General features: G+C 43.6%; 2 protein-coding genes across 2 annotated transcripts in view; both read right to left on the reverse strand.

The window, feature by feature from the left end:
- LOC142094976 (uncharacterized) overlaps positions 1-14,816 on the reverse strand; it is a 218,906-nt gene that overhangs the window by 91,941 nt on the left and 112,149 nt on the right. The gene's annotated exons all lie outside the window — the stretch shown is intronic.
- Positions 1-14,816, reverse strand: part of BPIFB1 (BPI fold containing family B member 1) — a 79,545-nt gene that overhangs the window by 12,165 nt on the left and 52,564 nt on the right. Inside the window, exons 9-11 of the mRNA XM_075177662.1 lie at positions 14,315-14,491; positions 5,563-5,622; positions 2,806-2,973 (exon numbers count right to left, since the gene is read on the reverse strand). Coding sequence (XP_075033763.1) covers positions 2,806-2,973; positions 5,563-5,622; positions 14,315-14,491 — 405 coding nt within the window. The remainder of the gene's footprint in view (positions 1-2,805; positions 2,974-5,562; positions 5,623-14,314; positions 14,492-14,816) is intronic.

The raw sequence follows: 14,816 nt of genomic DNA on the forward strand, positions 1-14,816 counted from the left end.
TGTCACCAGAAATTAATTTAGACAATTTCTCCTCCCCTGCAAGGAGTTAATCCTATTCCTCTGTTGGATCACCTGCGACTGCTTCCCTTTCTATTTATTCCTGCCCCTCATCATGCATCTTGATGGTCATTGTTTGTGTTGTTTGCCTTATCCTGTGCCCTGGACATTCTGCTTACCATTTTGTGTAACTTTGGCTACCTTCTATCATTATTCTATACTCACACCTGAATTCCTTCAGTGTCTGGTTCACAGCATTTGCTTATGTCTTATTATCCTCTAACCCCCGCCGCCTCTTAGCCACCTTCAGAACTCTCCTGGTCCCCTCCCCCCCTCCTCCCTGACTGCCTCTGATTTTGCCTCCTTCTTCTCCTCTAAAATCGAGGCCATCCGATTTGAGATCTCCTCCTCCACTCTCTCTTCCACCCCTCCCACTCTTCCATCCTCCCCCCAACCACCTTCCCCTCCACTCCTTCCGCCCCACCATCGGCGAGGAAATCCACTCTCTCATTTCATCCTTCCCCCCCACTACCTGTCCCCTGGATCCCATTCCCTCCCACCTTCTTCGCTCCCTTTTCCCCACCACCTGCTCCCACCTCGCTCACCTCTTTAATCTCTCCCTCTCCACTGGCATCTTCCCCTCCTCCTTCAAACATGCTCTCGTATCCCCCATTCTTAAGAAACCTAATCTCGACCCTACTTCTCTCTGAAACTATCGCCCCATATCTCTTCTCCCCTTTGCCTCCAAAATTCTCAAGAGGCTCGTCTGCAGCCGTCTCACCTCCTACCTTTCTGAACACTCCCTCCTTGATCCTCTCCAGTCTGGTTTCCGCCCCCTCCACTCCACTGAAACTGCCCTGGCTAAAGTCACCAATGACCTCCTCTCTACTAAAGCCAGGGGCCACTTCTCCCTTCTCATCCTCCTTGACCTCTCTGCAGCCTTCGACACCGTTGACCACTCCCTCCTCCTTTACACCCTCCAGTCTTTTGGTCTCTCCGGCCCAGTCCTGTCCTGGTTCACCTCTTACCTTACTCACCGATCCTTCTCTGTCACCACCTCTGGGTCTCTCTCCCCCCCCATCCACCCTTCCAGTCGGGGTCCCTCAGGGCTCTGTTCTGGGACCCTTACTCTTCTCTCTATACACCTCCTCCCTGGGTGAACTCATCAGCTCCTTCGGCTTCAGCTACCACCTTTACGCTGACGACACTCAACTATACCTCTCCTCTCCTGATCTCTCTCCCTCCTCCTCTCTATGGTGTCTACCTGCCTCTCTGCCATCTCCTCCTGGATGTCCTCTCGATTCCTCAAACTTAACCTTGCCAAAACTGAGCTCATAGTTTTTCCTCCCTCTCATACCTCATCCCCTTCTGACCTCTTCATCACTGTCAACAACACCTCTATCTCCCCTGTCCCCCAACTTCGCTGCCTTGGTGTCATCCTCGACTCCTCTTTCTCCTTTGGCCCCCACATCCTTTCTCTTGCTAAATCCTGCCGCTTACAGCTGCGTAACATCGCTGGCATCCGGCCCTTCCTCTCCCAAGATGCCACCAAATGCCTTATCCACTCTCTGATCATCTCCCGCCTGGACTACTGCAACCTCCTCCTCACTGGCCTCCCCCGCTCTCATCTTGCTCCCCTTCGATCTGTTCTTAACGCTGCCGCTAGGCTTATTTTCCTTTCCCGCCGCTCTTCTCCTGTCTCCCCCCTCTACCTAGCCCTTCACTGGCTCCCATTCCCATTCAGAATCCTCTTTAAGCTCCTCACACTCACCTACAAGGCCCTTGCCAACTCCACTGCGCCCTACATCTCCTCCCTCCTCTCTATTCACACTCCATCCCGCCCTCTCCGTTCAGCCTCTGACCGTCACCTTTCTTCCCCCCTTATTACCTCCTCCCATCCAAGACTTCGCCCACGCTGCTCCCCTCCACTGGAACAAGCTCCCTCCCTCCATCAGAACTTCCCCTAATCTGTCCAGTTTCAAACGGGTCCTAAAAACTCACCTTTTTCTTAAAGCCTTTCTGTCTCCCACTTAACTTCCTACCTTATCTTCTGCCTCCGATCCCCTACTCTCCCTCTCTCCCCTGCGTCTCTCTGTCTGTCCACCCCTCCCCTTAGATTGTACACTCCTCTGAGCAGGGTCATCTCTCCTCCTGTTTCCACCACTTCTAACTCTGCTCTCCAGCTACTTAGCCCTCCTCCTTGAGGGTCCTCCACCCCACGTCCACTCTCGCTCCCTCCTCCCCCCTGTCTTCCGCGCCCTCCTTCTTGGGCCCCGTCATTTGCGGATCCTCCCCCTTCCCCGCCCTCTCTAGCTGTGCATTGAACTTATTGAGTTACTGTGCTTACTGTTTACTGTACTGTGCTGTCTCCCATTGTATTGTAATTTGTTTGTCCCTGTACGGCGCTACGGACACCTTGTGGCGCCTATTAAATAAAAATTAATAATAATAGTAATTTATTTAATTGCAAGTTTCCTTCCTTCTCTGTTTCTGCAAATTACCTGTTATCCAGTTTATGTTCAGAGACTGTTTATTTATATCCAATCACACCCTGGATTCTGTTAAAACTGGACTGTGTTCTAATTATTACCTGCTATTCCTGGATTGTGTTTGTTTATTGCATTGCTTCGTCATGTTCTGCAACAGTGTGTTTGTGCTTGAATAAACTGGTACATCCTTCACCTATTCTGGACTTCTTTGCTATCATTACAAACACACAGTTAATCATAACAGGAGGCAAGTTTTTATCTGCAATTTTTCCCATATACTTCCTATAGTCATGCACATCTGATGCAAAATATTACTAACCAAATTTAATAGGAAAAGAGGAGCCAGAGATGAGTTTGGTAATATTGCATAGGCTTGGATGTCCACCAGAGGGGAAAGAGTCATATTCCCTGCTTCTATGGTCAGAAATGGAGCAGAAGGGGATGAAATCTTTAGCTTCATCAGCATATTCGGGAACATCTTTGATATCTGAGAAAATGTAACAAATTAAATGGGTTTAGGAACATCATCGTCAAGTTTGATAAAACATCAATGTAGCCTATTTAACATCACTGCAAATATCACACATTTGCTGTAACTTATAACAGCTAATCAAATATTCTGTATGTCCAGTCTTGTGCAAGTTATGAGTAATAAACAATAACATCTAATTGGTAATCAAAATGCGGCACTTGTTTCATTTGTACCATGTTATGGAAATAACCTTAACAGGCTCCGAGCCTTTACAGAAATAGGGAGACCCATTTTATGTATATTTCATCATACAGTGTGAGAAGTGAAACTGATCACATCAATAATATTCTCTTCCAAATCACTGACAGTATTCTGTCTGTGATGTTATTGCATTAGATATGCTTAATGTTTGTAAACACTCCCTTATATGTTTAAGCTTGGATCTTTAGTGATGGTCCCTAAGACCATGGGGAATGTTGGGAAGTGGGGGTGGGGCGGTGTGCAATGTACCTAAGTCTGCAAATGGCTGAATAAAGAGCTCAGCAGTGCCCACCCATGCTTCAGTGTCCTGATGAACTGATTACAAGTAAATTAACAAAACATGGTGTCAGAAGTAGTTTTAACTGGACTGCTAGAGCTCAGAGTGTGAAAGGATCCTGCAGAAGTCTGTAAAGCTGTGACACGCAGTGTCTGAATATCTGCCTCGTGCTCTGGTCACATCAAACAGTGAGTAACTATGGATAGGCTGTCTCCTCCAGCAGGCATGCTCATGTCTGGCAACTTGTCCGAAAACTGGAAAAGATTTAAACAAAGGTTTAATATATATCTTGCTGCATGTGGAGCTGATGCAATGGAGGATAAAACAAAGTCATCCATCTTCCTCTATGTGATAGGAGAGGATGTCCTGGACATTTATAACAGTTTTCAGTTTGCTGAAGGGCAGAATATGGTGCTATCTTCTATAATGCAAAAGTTTGAAGATTACTTTGTGCCAAGGAAAAATGTGACATATAAAAGATATAAGTTTTTCACCTGTGATCAGAAGTCTGGAGAAGGATTTGATCAGTATGTTACAGAACTGCAATCACTCAGCAAAACCTGTGAATTTGGTGATTTAAAGGACTCACTGATTAGAGATCGTATTGTCTGTGGAATACCTGATAATGGACTCAGAGAAAGATTGCTGAGAGAGCAAGACCTAACACTAGACAAGGCAATGACTATGTGCAGATCTGCAGAAATGACCAGACTACAAGCCAAACAGTTATACAAAGAATCTGATACTACTGTACATGTGGTGAAGAAAACAGAGCCAAGCAAACCACCATTCTCTAAAATGAAGCAGTCTAAAATGCAATCTAATAGGAAAATCTGCAGTTGATGTGGAAATACTCACAATCCTAAAATGTGCCCTGCTTATGGTAAAACCTGCGGGGGAATTTGTCCATACAACATCGAGTCCCCACTATCCACAGTCAAATGGGTTGGTGGAAAGTTCAGTAAAAACTGTAAAGAGTCTAATGAAAAAAGCACAAGACGGCAAAGAAGATTTCTACAAAAGTCTTTTAATCTACCGCAGTACACCTTTACAGAATGGACTCTCTCCTGCACAAATGCTGATGGGAAGGAGGATTAGAGCAAATCTTCCGATAAGTGATGAACTACTTAATACGCATAACTCAGCATTGGTGAGACTGAGTAAGGTACGTCAACAGGAGAAACAGAAACTGTACCATGATAGGCGAGCAAAAAGCTTATCTGATCTAAGATCAGGTGACCAAGTCCGTCTCCGAGATCATGAGAAAGGCATTTGGATGCAGAAAGGTATTGTGCAAGCACAAGTAGCACCAAGATCTTATATTGTACGTACAGATCGTGGAACAGAAGTAAGAAGAAATCGGGTCGAATTAAGATCTCAACCCAACCATAGTGATGGCAACACGACTGGAGAATACCCTTCATCTGATATGTATGATGGACTTGATAATGGTGAACAAACCATGATGGAAGAAAGGTCCAACATGGTTGACGAAACACAGACTTTGTGTGAAAGACCCAAAAGAGAAATACGCAGACCTGAGAGACTCATTGAAACGTGTTAGATGATGTTTTTAATGTTATATCGTTGAATTGTTATACTGAAGGATACAGGGCTTATCTTTAAAGAAAAGAAGATGTGATGTTATTGCATTAGATATGCTTAATGTTTGTAGACACTCCCTTATATGTTTAAGCTTGGATCTTTAGTGATGGTCCCTAAGACCATGGGGAATGCTGGGAAGTGGGGGTGGGGCGGTGTGCAATGTACCTAAGTCTGCAAATGGCTGAATAAAGAGCTCAGCAGTGCCCACCCATGCTTCAGTGTCCTGATGAACTGATTACAAGTAAATTAACAAAACACTGTCTATGATGAGTGACAACTTCCTGATTTTATTCAGTTGCGTCCCACAAACAAATTTCGCCATTTTATATACATAACCTACAGTACATGAGACAGTGTCTTAGATAGCTTCATATTTTATTTGTTTACTTGTTGGTTAATAAGGTACAACTTGTTTACATTTATGTAGGCTATTTTGACAGAATGCGGTTATATTTCTTTACCTGCGGAATCAGTATCCCAAAGGATGATGTGTTCAGTCTGGTAGGAACCTCCTTTGGAATCTAAAATGAGATATAACAATATAATACTAGTGATGTAAACACTATGCTGTGATAGATGTTATTAGGTTTATCAACCTCTGACATCACTAGTGAACAAAGGTAACTATATCTTTCACAATGGTGGCAACAGTAGGACATACCGCATCCATGCCAACAGTGGCAAAAGTACAATATTTGTTCATATCCTGTGAACATTACTTTTAGCTTTTATGATTTCAGTTCCCTCAATAAAATTTTCATTGACCAGACATTATAAGGTCATGTGGTTTTATCTGACAGATGATGGGCAGAGGGAACTGGGCATATGCAAAGGACTTCAAAAGCCCTGGTGTTCTGAAGAGCAGAAACTTGTAGAACAGGTATCTGTTAGGTACACTCTGCTACAGAGTGTATCTGAAACAACAATAAATGTTAGGACAGACTGCAAGCTCCAGGAACCCAATACCATCACAGACTAGCTGCAAGCTCTGGGAATACTGCTGAATGCTGTAGGCATTTATTTAAGGACAAATATGAAACAATGTGGTTGCACTCTATAATAAAACCATACAGATATTTTTGCACTCTGCATGCTAACTGCAAATGATCTCCACTGACTCATATGTGTGATTGAAAAAACTGTAATGTGAAAAGAAAAAAACATATGTTCTGATCTCATAGCAACTATCCTGTCCCTGTAGATTATATTGGTTCTACAAGAAATCTAAAAAACAAGTACAAAACAAAAAACTACCAAATATAAGGCTCTTGATCCCAATGGATACAGTAACAATTTTTATACAACCTTCCGGGATGTACTGATACCGATTCTAACTAAATTCTATAATGCGGCCACTGAAAATGGGAGCTTCCCATAGGAAATGCTGGAAGCACAAACTGTCCCAATCCTAGACCCAGCTGAATGCAAAATATATAAACATAATGCACTATTAAATACTGATAGTAAATTAGACGCCAAACTTGTAGCAAACCGAATAAACTCCCTTATCCCTCATTTGATACACTCTGAACCGGTTGGGTTTATAATAGAAATGGATGGGCTCGGTTCCCAGAGATCCGAACCCAGGCTCGGTACTCTCCCACCCATTCGGTATTGAAATCGAGGCAAAACGTCATCGTGACATATTTGTATTTCAGAGCTCGGTTCTTGCGCGATTTGAAAAGCATAAATACCCGCCTCCACAGCAATCCATCGCCATTTGACAGAGGGAGAGAGCAGGGTTAGGTCACAGGCTGTATTATAGCAGGGACAGAGCAATAATTATACACCTTATTCTTTGTATTATTATTTAATTTCTAATCTACTCAATTCTATTATTAATTCCAATTCTATTAGTAATTGTTAGAGCAGGAAGAGAGGAGGATAGAGGAGGCTTTTTTTTAAATTTATTGCACTACAAGTGCTTTGGGGTGTCCCATATCCCCCAGTGTGAAACATTAATTTTTCTGGCTGTCAAAAGTGATATTTATCAGCAGTATTTATACCATTTTTTGCACTACAAGTGCTTTGGTGTGTCCCATATTCCGCAGGGTGAAACACAAATTTTTCTGGCTATCAAAAGTGATATTTATCAGCAGTATCTATACAATATTTTGCACTACAAGTGCTTTGGGGTTTCCCATATTCCCCAGTGTTTTACACTATTTTTTCTCACTGTCAAAAGTCATATTTGTCAGCAGTATCTATCGAATATAATATTTTGCACTACAAGTGCTTTGGGGTGTCCCACATTCCCCAGTGTGAAACACTAATTTTTCTGGCTGTCAAAAGTCATATTTGTCAACAGTATTTCTACAATTTTTGGCAATTCTACAATTACAAGTGCTTTGGGCTCATTAAAATGGATTCAAAGCAGCCCACATATGAGCAGAATCAGAAAACAGGTGCTGGCACCAGTCCTGATGGTAGTGTTCCCAGTACATCATCTGGTAAAGCCTATGTAAAAGTACATAGTCTTTTTAAATCAGGGGAAAAAAAACACACACCAAAAAAAATTTACCGTGTTGAAGCGAGAAAGAAATGTAAGTGATGAAAAGTTAACTGCCGATAAAAAAAAAAATTCCCAACATGCCATTCTACACATGCAGTGGCAAAGAAAGAATGATGCCTTCGCCTTTCTCTATTAGTGCCAGATCTAAAAATGTTACTGAGCCTTCTTCTTGTATGGTCACTCGTGAGCAAGCAAGACCAAGTAATTTGGAGTCTAAAAGTGGTGCACAACTACTGTTACGCGTGAAAGGCGAGCTGCAAGAAAACAGTAAGGCATTAGAGGATAATGTATGCTCAGAATCAGGAATGACACCAATCCCTGTGGAGAGTCCACCCACCAGTAGTATGTGTAGTCGTGAGCATTCTGTTAGTGTACCCATAAAGAAGGGTCCTTTCAGCATTTCTGCTGATGTGTGCCTGAACAGCCCGAGTGTAGCCGGTGATACACCAATTGAGGATGCCACTTTGGAATTAGAAGAGGATGAGGGGGAGATTTGTGTAGGCAACGAGGGCGCTAATGATGATGTTGATGAGGATGATGCAGACAGATACCAAATTGCCTTTCTCAATTTCTATTTCTATTCTAGAGTCTGTAATGGCTGAATAGTTTTCTATTTTACTCCTAGTGGAGAGGGTGTCTGATGCAGACAGATACCAAACTGCTTTTGTCCATTTCTTTTTATATTCTAATTCTACAGTCTATGCAGGCTGCTTTTTTCTATTCAACTACAAATAGAGGGTGGGGGGGTCATAGACAGCCACCAAAATACCTTGGTCCATTTATTTTTTATATTGTGCAGTCTATGCAGGCTGCTTTTTTTCTATTCAACTACAAGTGGAGGGCGGGGGGGGGGGGGGGTCATAGACAGCCACCAAACTACCTTGGCCCATTTATTTTTCAGATTGTTCAGTCTATGCAGGCTGCTTTTTTTCTATTCAACTACAAGTGGAGGGCTGGGAGGGGGGACCTAGACAGCCAGCAAACTACCTTGGTCCATTTATTTTTTAGATTGTTCAGTCAATGCAGGCTTCTTTTTTTCTATTCAACTACAAGTGGAGGGCTGGGAGGGGGGACCTAGACAGCCACCAAACTTCCTTGGTCCATTTATTTTTTAGATTGTTCAGTCTATGCAGACTGCATTTTTTCTATTTAACTACAAGTGGGGGGGCTATAGAGACAGAGACCAAACTGCCTTTGTCCATTTCAATTTATATTGTACAGTCTATAAAAGCTGAATTTTTTAGTATTTTCTACAAGTGGAGGGGGGCCTAGAGAGACAGAAATCAAACTGCCTTTGTCCATTTCTTTAGATATTTAACTATAAGTGTAGCGTGTAATATACACCCAAAGATGATGGCTGCATTGCCAATATGCATAGATGGAGAGGAAGACAATCTGGTTTGTGTGTAGAATTAATGACGGCCTACCGGGAATTAAACTTTTCATAATTATATAGCCTTACCATTACATTACTTATCCAAGAAACAGGTGGAGCACTAAATTTGGTTATTTTATGCTCGAAAACATTGATTTTTAAACAAAATTGCAAAACAAAACCAAACAAAACCAAAACCAAAACACGCAAGGGCGGTTTGGCAAAACCAAAACCAAAACACGACAGTAATCCAGATCCAAAACCAAAACACGGGGGTCAGTGAGCATCTCTAGTTTATAATAGGATGACAGGTATCTGATAATACTAAATATAGTAAAATTGAGGTTAAGAGCGAATTTGTGCTACTTTCTCTGGATGCATAGAAAGTCTATGATAGTCTACAATGGAAATATATGAAAGAAGTATTTGCCTTTCAAGATAAAATATTGAAATCAATTCTTGCACTTTGAAAGGATCATCTACCAGGAAATCTTGGAACCAGGGCCGGATTTACCGCTAGGCAACCTAGGCACCTAGCGGCTCTCGGGGGGCACAGCTGGGGGGGACAGGATCAATTTTTAAAAAAATGTAAAAAAAAAAATTCGGCCCCTCCACCGACTCGCGGCACCCCCCCCCCCGCGACTCATGCGCGGGGGGGGGGGGGGGGGGGGTGCCGCGAGGAGGGTGAGGGGGGGTCGGGTGCCACGAATCGGGTCCCGGCAGCCTCTTCTCCTCTCAGTGTCTCAGTGATAGAGAGAGGAGGAGAGGCTGCCGGGACCCGACGAGCGATCACGTGACTCTTTTTCTTTTTTCTTTTTTTTTTTTTTTAATCTGGACTGACGGAGGAGGAGCAGCGCGCAATAGAAAGGTAAGTAAAACAAGGGACAGAAGTGGTGATGGTGAAGGGGCACAGAAGTGGTGATTGTCACAGAAGTGGTGATGGTGATTGGCACAGAAGTGGTGATGGTGAAGGGCACAGAGGTGGTGATGGTGAAGGGCACAGAGGTGGTGATGGTGAAGGGCACAGAGGTGGTGAAGGGCACAGAGATGGTGATTGGCACAGAAGTGTTGATGGCGATTGGCACAGAAGTGGTGAAGGGGCACAGAGGTGGTGATGGTGAAGGGCACAGAGGTGGTGATGGTGATTGGCACAGAGGTGGTGATGGTGAAGGGCACAGAGGTGGTGATGGTGAAGAGGCACAGAGGTGGTGATGGGCACAGAGGTGGTGATGGTGATTGGCACAGAAGTGGTGATGGTGAAGGGCACAGAGGTGGTAATGGGCACAGAGGTGGTGATGGTGATTGGCACAGAGGTGGTGATGGTGAAGGGCACAGAGGTGGTGATGGTGAAGGGCACAGAGGTGGTGATGGTGAAGGGCACAGAGGTGGTGATGGGCACAGAGGTGGTGATGGTGAAGAGGCACAGAGGTGGTGATGGTGATTGGCACAGAAGTGGTGATGGTGAAGGGCACAGAGGTGGTAATGGGCATAGAGGTGGTGATGGTGATTGGCACAGAAGTGGTGATGGTGAAGGACACAGAGGTGGTGATGGTGATTGGCACAGAGGTGGTGATGGTGATTGGCACAGAGGTGGTGATGGTGATGGGCACAGAGGTGATGGTGAAAGGGCACATGTGATATTGTGAAGGGGCAAAAGTGACAATGAAGGGGCACAGTGTGATGATAGAGGGACAAAAAGTGACAAGAGCACATACTTGGATTTATGCGTATTATTTTTGCAAACAACTTAAGTATTTCTGCCCTGACTTCAATATTTATTATGTTGTTTTGACCCAACTACTTAAAAAAACGGGACTGATTGGTAATTATTTAGGGGTGCCTTTTTCTGCAGCAGGGTGGCCTTGCTCTTTTCACATGTTAGGTACGCCCCCAAAGATGCAAGCCACGCCCTCACCTCCTTTGGCGGCGTGCCGCCGCTGCGCAGCGGCACATGCTTTCATGTCTACTTAACTATAGGGGTATATGGTAGGCATGCGGCGGCACATGCTTTCATATCTACTTAACTATAGGGGTATATGGTAGGCATGCGGCGGCACATGCTTTCATATCTACTTAACTATAGGGGTATATGGTAGGCATGCGGCGGCACATGCTTTCATATCTACTTAACTATAAGGGTATATGGTAGGCATGCGGCGGCACATGCTTTCACTTCTACGTAACTATAGGGGTATATGGTAGGCTGCAAAAATATAGTGCTATGGATTGTTTCAGGGAGGGGGCCCAAAAACAGTATCCTGCCTAGGGCCCTATGAGGTCTAAATCCGGCTCTGCTTGGAACAATACAATAGAGCCTCTTTTTACAAACTAAATACTTCTAAATCTGATTAATATCACCAAGGTTAAGTTGATTAAGAGTAAGAAAATGTTTAAACACACATGGAAGTATGACTCATTATCATATTTAGGTATACAGTCACTGCAAAAACTGAAGGTATATTTGAATCTAACTTTCTCCCTTTAAGATGATGTTATTCCTGAAATGTATATGTTCCATAACATCCCATACATTACCCCATAGAAATATATAGGTAAACACCATTGCATAATGTCCACATATATCTAGAAGCATAAATCAGTGTGTATGGCATATAGCCTTATGAGTTCTAACCAGTGTTCAAAGTGGAATTTTATGGAAATAACATGGAATTGTAGAAGTGGCGGTATGGAAATTTAGAAGTGGCTATATGGAAAATGTAATGGGAATGTAAGTGAATGGAATTTGATAGTTTTACAATGAAGGCAGTAGGTGAAGTGGCGGCATGACATACCACCGTATACCAGTGGCGGATCCAGGGGGCGGGCGATCGGGGCGATCGCCCCCCCTAGCAGGGGCTTGCTGCTGACGGCTGTGCAGCCGTCAGCAGCCTTAGTGTCACTCACCGGACTGTGAGTGCTACTTCTAAGATAGCTAGGAACCGTGTCCGTCCATTATAATGAGGTACTGCGCATGTGCAGTCCCTTCTAACCTTCAGTTCTGTTCCTTTAACTTAATTGGCTGATCAGGCAACACTCCCTATATTAAGCACCTGTGGTCAATACCACGTTGCCTGATCTTGGAGTCTCATTCCTCATGAGTCTCTGAAGGTGTTCCAGTGCCTCCTCGTGTGTTCAGCTTATGCTGATTCCTGTTTGCCGTTTGTGGTTTCCAGACCACTTCTACTCCTCGTGTTCCTAGTGACTTCAGCAGCTGATTCCTATCCGCTGTCTCCGTATATCTACAGTTACAGATTACTGAAAACTCTCCTGTGTTTCATCGTGACTCCAGCAGCTGATTCCTATCCGCTGCCTCCGTATATCTACAGTTACAGATTACTGCAAACTCTCCTGTGTTTCATCGTGACTCCAGCAGCTGATTCCTATCCGCTGCCTCCGTGTGTCTAACAAGTTACAGATCTCTCCAACTCTCCTGTGTTACATCGCTACTGTTCCAGCTGATTCCTGGTAGCTACTTCAGCGTGTCTACAGAGTCCTGCTCGTCTCAGCGCTCCAGTCTGCATTCCACCTGCAGTCAGCTGACCCGCTGCCTACTGCTTCTACAGTGTGTCCATTCGTGTCAACTTGCCTGTTAAGCATCGAGTCTACGCTCCTCGGCTTCCAGCTCTGCTACATCGCTTCAGCTCTCCCGTGGTCTCCTGCTGTTTAATTCGATATACTACTGCTTCCTGAGTATTTTGTCGTCCTTGCTGGCCTACCTACAGTGCGCTGCACCTACCTGCCGCTTCCACTCTGCAAGGACTTCTCATCTCGTCAGTTCACTGCCGCTCAGGTATCCCTGCAGCTATCTCTAACAGCCTGCTCATCTGAACCACGGTATGCATACTTCTCATTGACTGTGCTGGTGTATTGCATATCCATCTGGACTGAGTTGTTCTCCTCCGGAGTTTCCATCCTCTGAGACTATTGCCATTATTGACTGTGTTTCCTTTTGCTGGACTATTCTAGTGACTTTGTTTATCTGTGCAGTGCTGTTCATTCATTATTATTATTGTGTGCAGTTCAACGTGGGATCAAGTTCAGTGTACCCGTGTAGACTCTGCATAGTATTTATCTCCTCGTGTCCTTCCTCACATATATATTCAGTGGTACAACTTGCTAGAGGCAGACCACTGATTCCTGTTTCCCTGTGTCACCAGTTGCATATATCCTCTCACATAAGCAGTGGTACAACTTGCTACACGCAGACCACTGACTTCCCCGTTACCTTCACCTGGATTCCATTCCTTCACTACAGACAGCGGTACAACTTGCTATACGCAGACCGCTGACTTCCACCTCCTTATTACTCCTGGACATTCTTCTCACTATAGCAGTGGTACAACTTGCCATGCGCAGACCACTGACTACCCTCACGTGTCCTTGTCCTTCCAGACCCTCGTGTTCAGTTACCTATTGTTTACCAGTGCTGCTAGTCATAGACTTTCTGAGCATTCTCTAACCATCTGCTGTTTCCAGTTCCATTATCACCCTGCCACCCGAGTATCATATACCAACTCTACTGCTCTGATAAGACCATCAGCGGGTGTCCTGGGTAAAGACTCCTAGTGCCCGTGACACTTAGAAATCAGAAAGGGGAAGGGGTATAAATCCCCCCCCCCTAAAATCGCCCCGGGTAGAGCAGTTGCCTAGATCCGCCCCTGCCGTATACACCACCACTTCCTCCACTGAATGGTACAAACAATAAGAGAAGGTTTATGACAGACCTGCTAACAACTCCTCTCCTGCACCTTTCAATCTAAATGATTCTCAATATACTTAAGCTCTTACTATGACTTTGAATGTTTGGATCCAATGATAGTATTATATTGGATATTATGTAGTACAACATATTGATGTTGTTATAATATTGGGTCTGTTCCCTCTGTTTTTTTGTAACCCCATATTTTTCCCTTGGTAATCTTCTATCCCCCTCACTTTTTTGCCTTCACTATCCCTAATATTTTGAAAAAGTATTTCAATAAAATTTTTACACCAATCAGTGGTCGAAGTGGAAAGTTAGAACTGGCGGTATGGAAAATGTAAGTCAATTGAATTTCAGAGTTTTACAGTGAAGGCAGTAGGAGAAGTGGCAGTATGGCATACCACTGTATACCAACCCACCCACACCACTGCCACCAATGAAATAGTAACAGCTAATATAAAAAATAATTCTAAAAAAAAAAAGTTTGAAAAAATTAAGGAGTGGATTACATTTAATTTTAAAAAAAGGTATTTCAGTTTAAAATATCAAAACATATGAATACCAAAAAAGAAGAAAATGCACCACAACAACTAAACACAAAACACAATATATTGTATTTCATACCATGTCATCGGTCACATTGTAGATGAGCATTCCAGCAGACTGGTACACAAATCCAGCTGTGTTAAATAAATAATCAGAGACTCCAAAATACACCATAAGGTTGTAGTCAGCAGGTAAGGACAGGGGTTGTGGCGAGAATGGTGGTGGGGAGCGATGAGATAGTTCAAAAAATTCACCCTGTTGATACAAATTGTAGTTTTGTATTATGGAGACATAGACATCTAATGACAAATAACACTCCTATCTATTCACCTTTTAAGCTCTGATATGATGTCATATGCTTATTGGGCTAAAAAAATTACTATGCATGCTAAAGCTGTATAATACCCTTATAATATATATTAGCCAAATATGCAGAGTTGAACGCATTTGTCTATACTTACACCCCATAACAGTGCAGAGACAGCACAGAGAAAACATAGAGATAGTATAGAAATAGAGTATAAATATTCTTGATGGTGTAGGTAGTAAATGCCAATATCACAATTCCAAAGTTACATGT

This window comes from Mixophyes fleayi, chromosome 6, assembly GCF_038048845.1.
Source record: "Mixophyes fleayi isolate aMixFle1 chromosome 6, aMixFle1.hap1, whole genome shotgun sequence".
NCBI classification, from domain to species: domain Eukaryota; kingdom Metazoa; phylum Chordata; class Amphibia; order Anura; family Limnodynastidae; genus Mixophyes; species Mixophyes fleayi.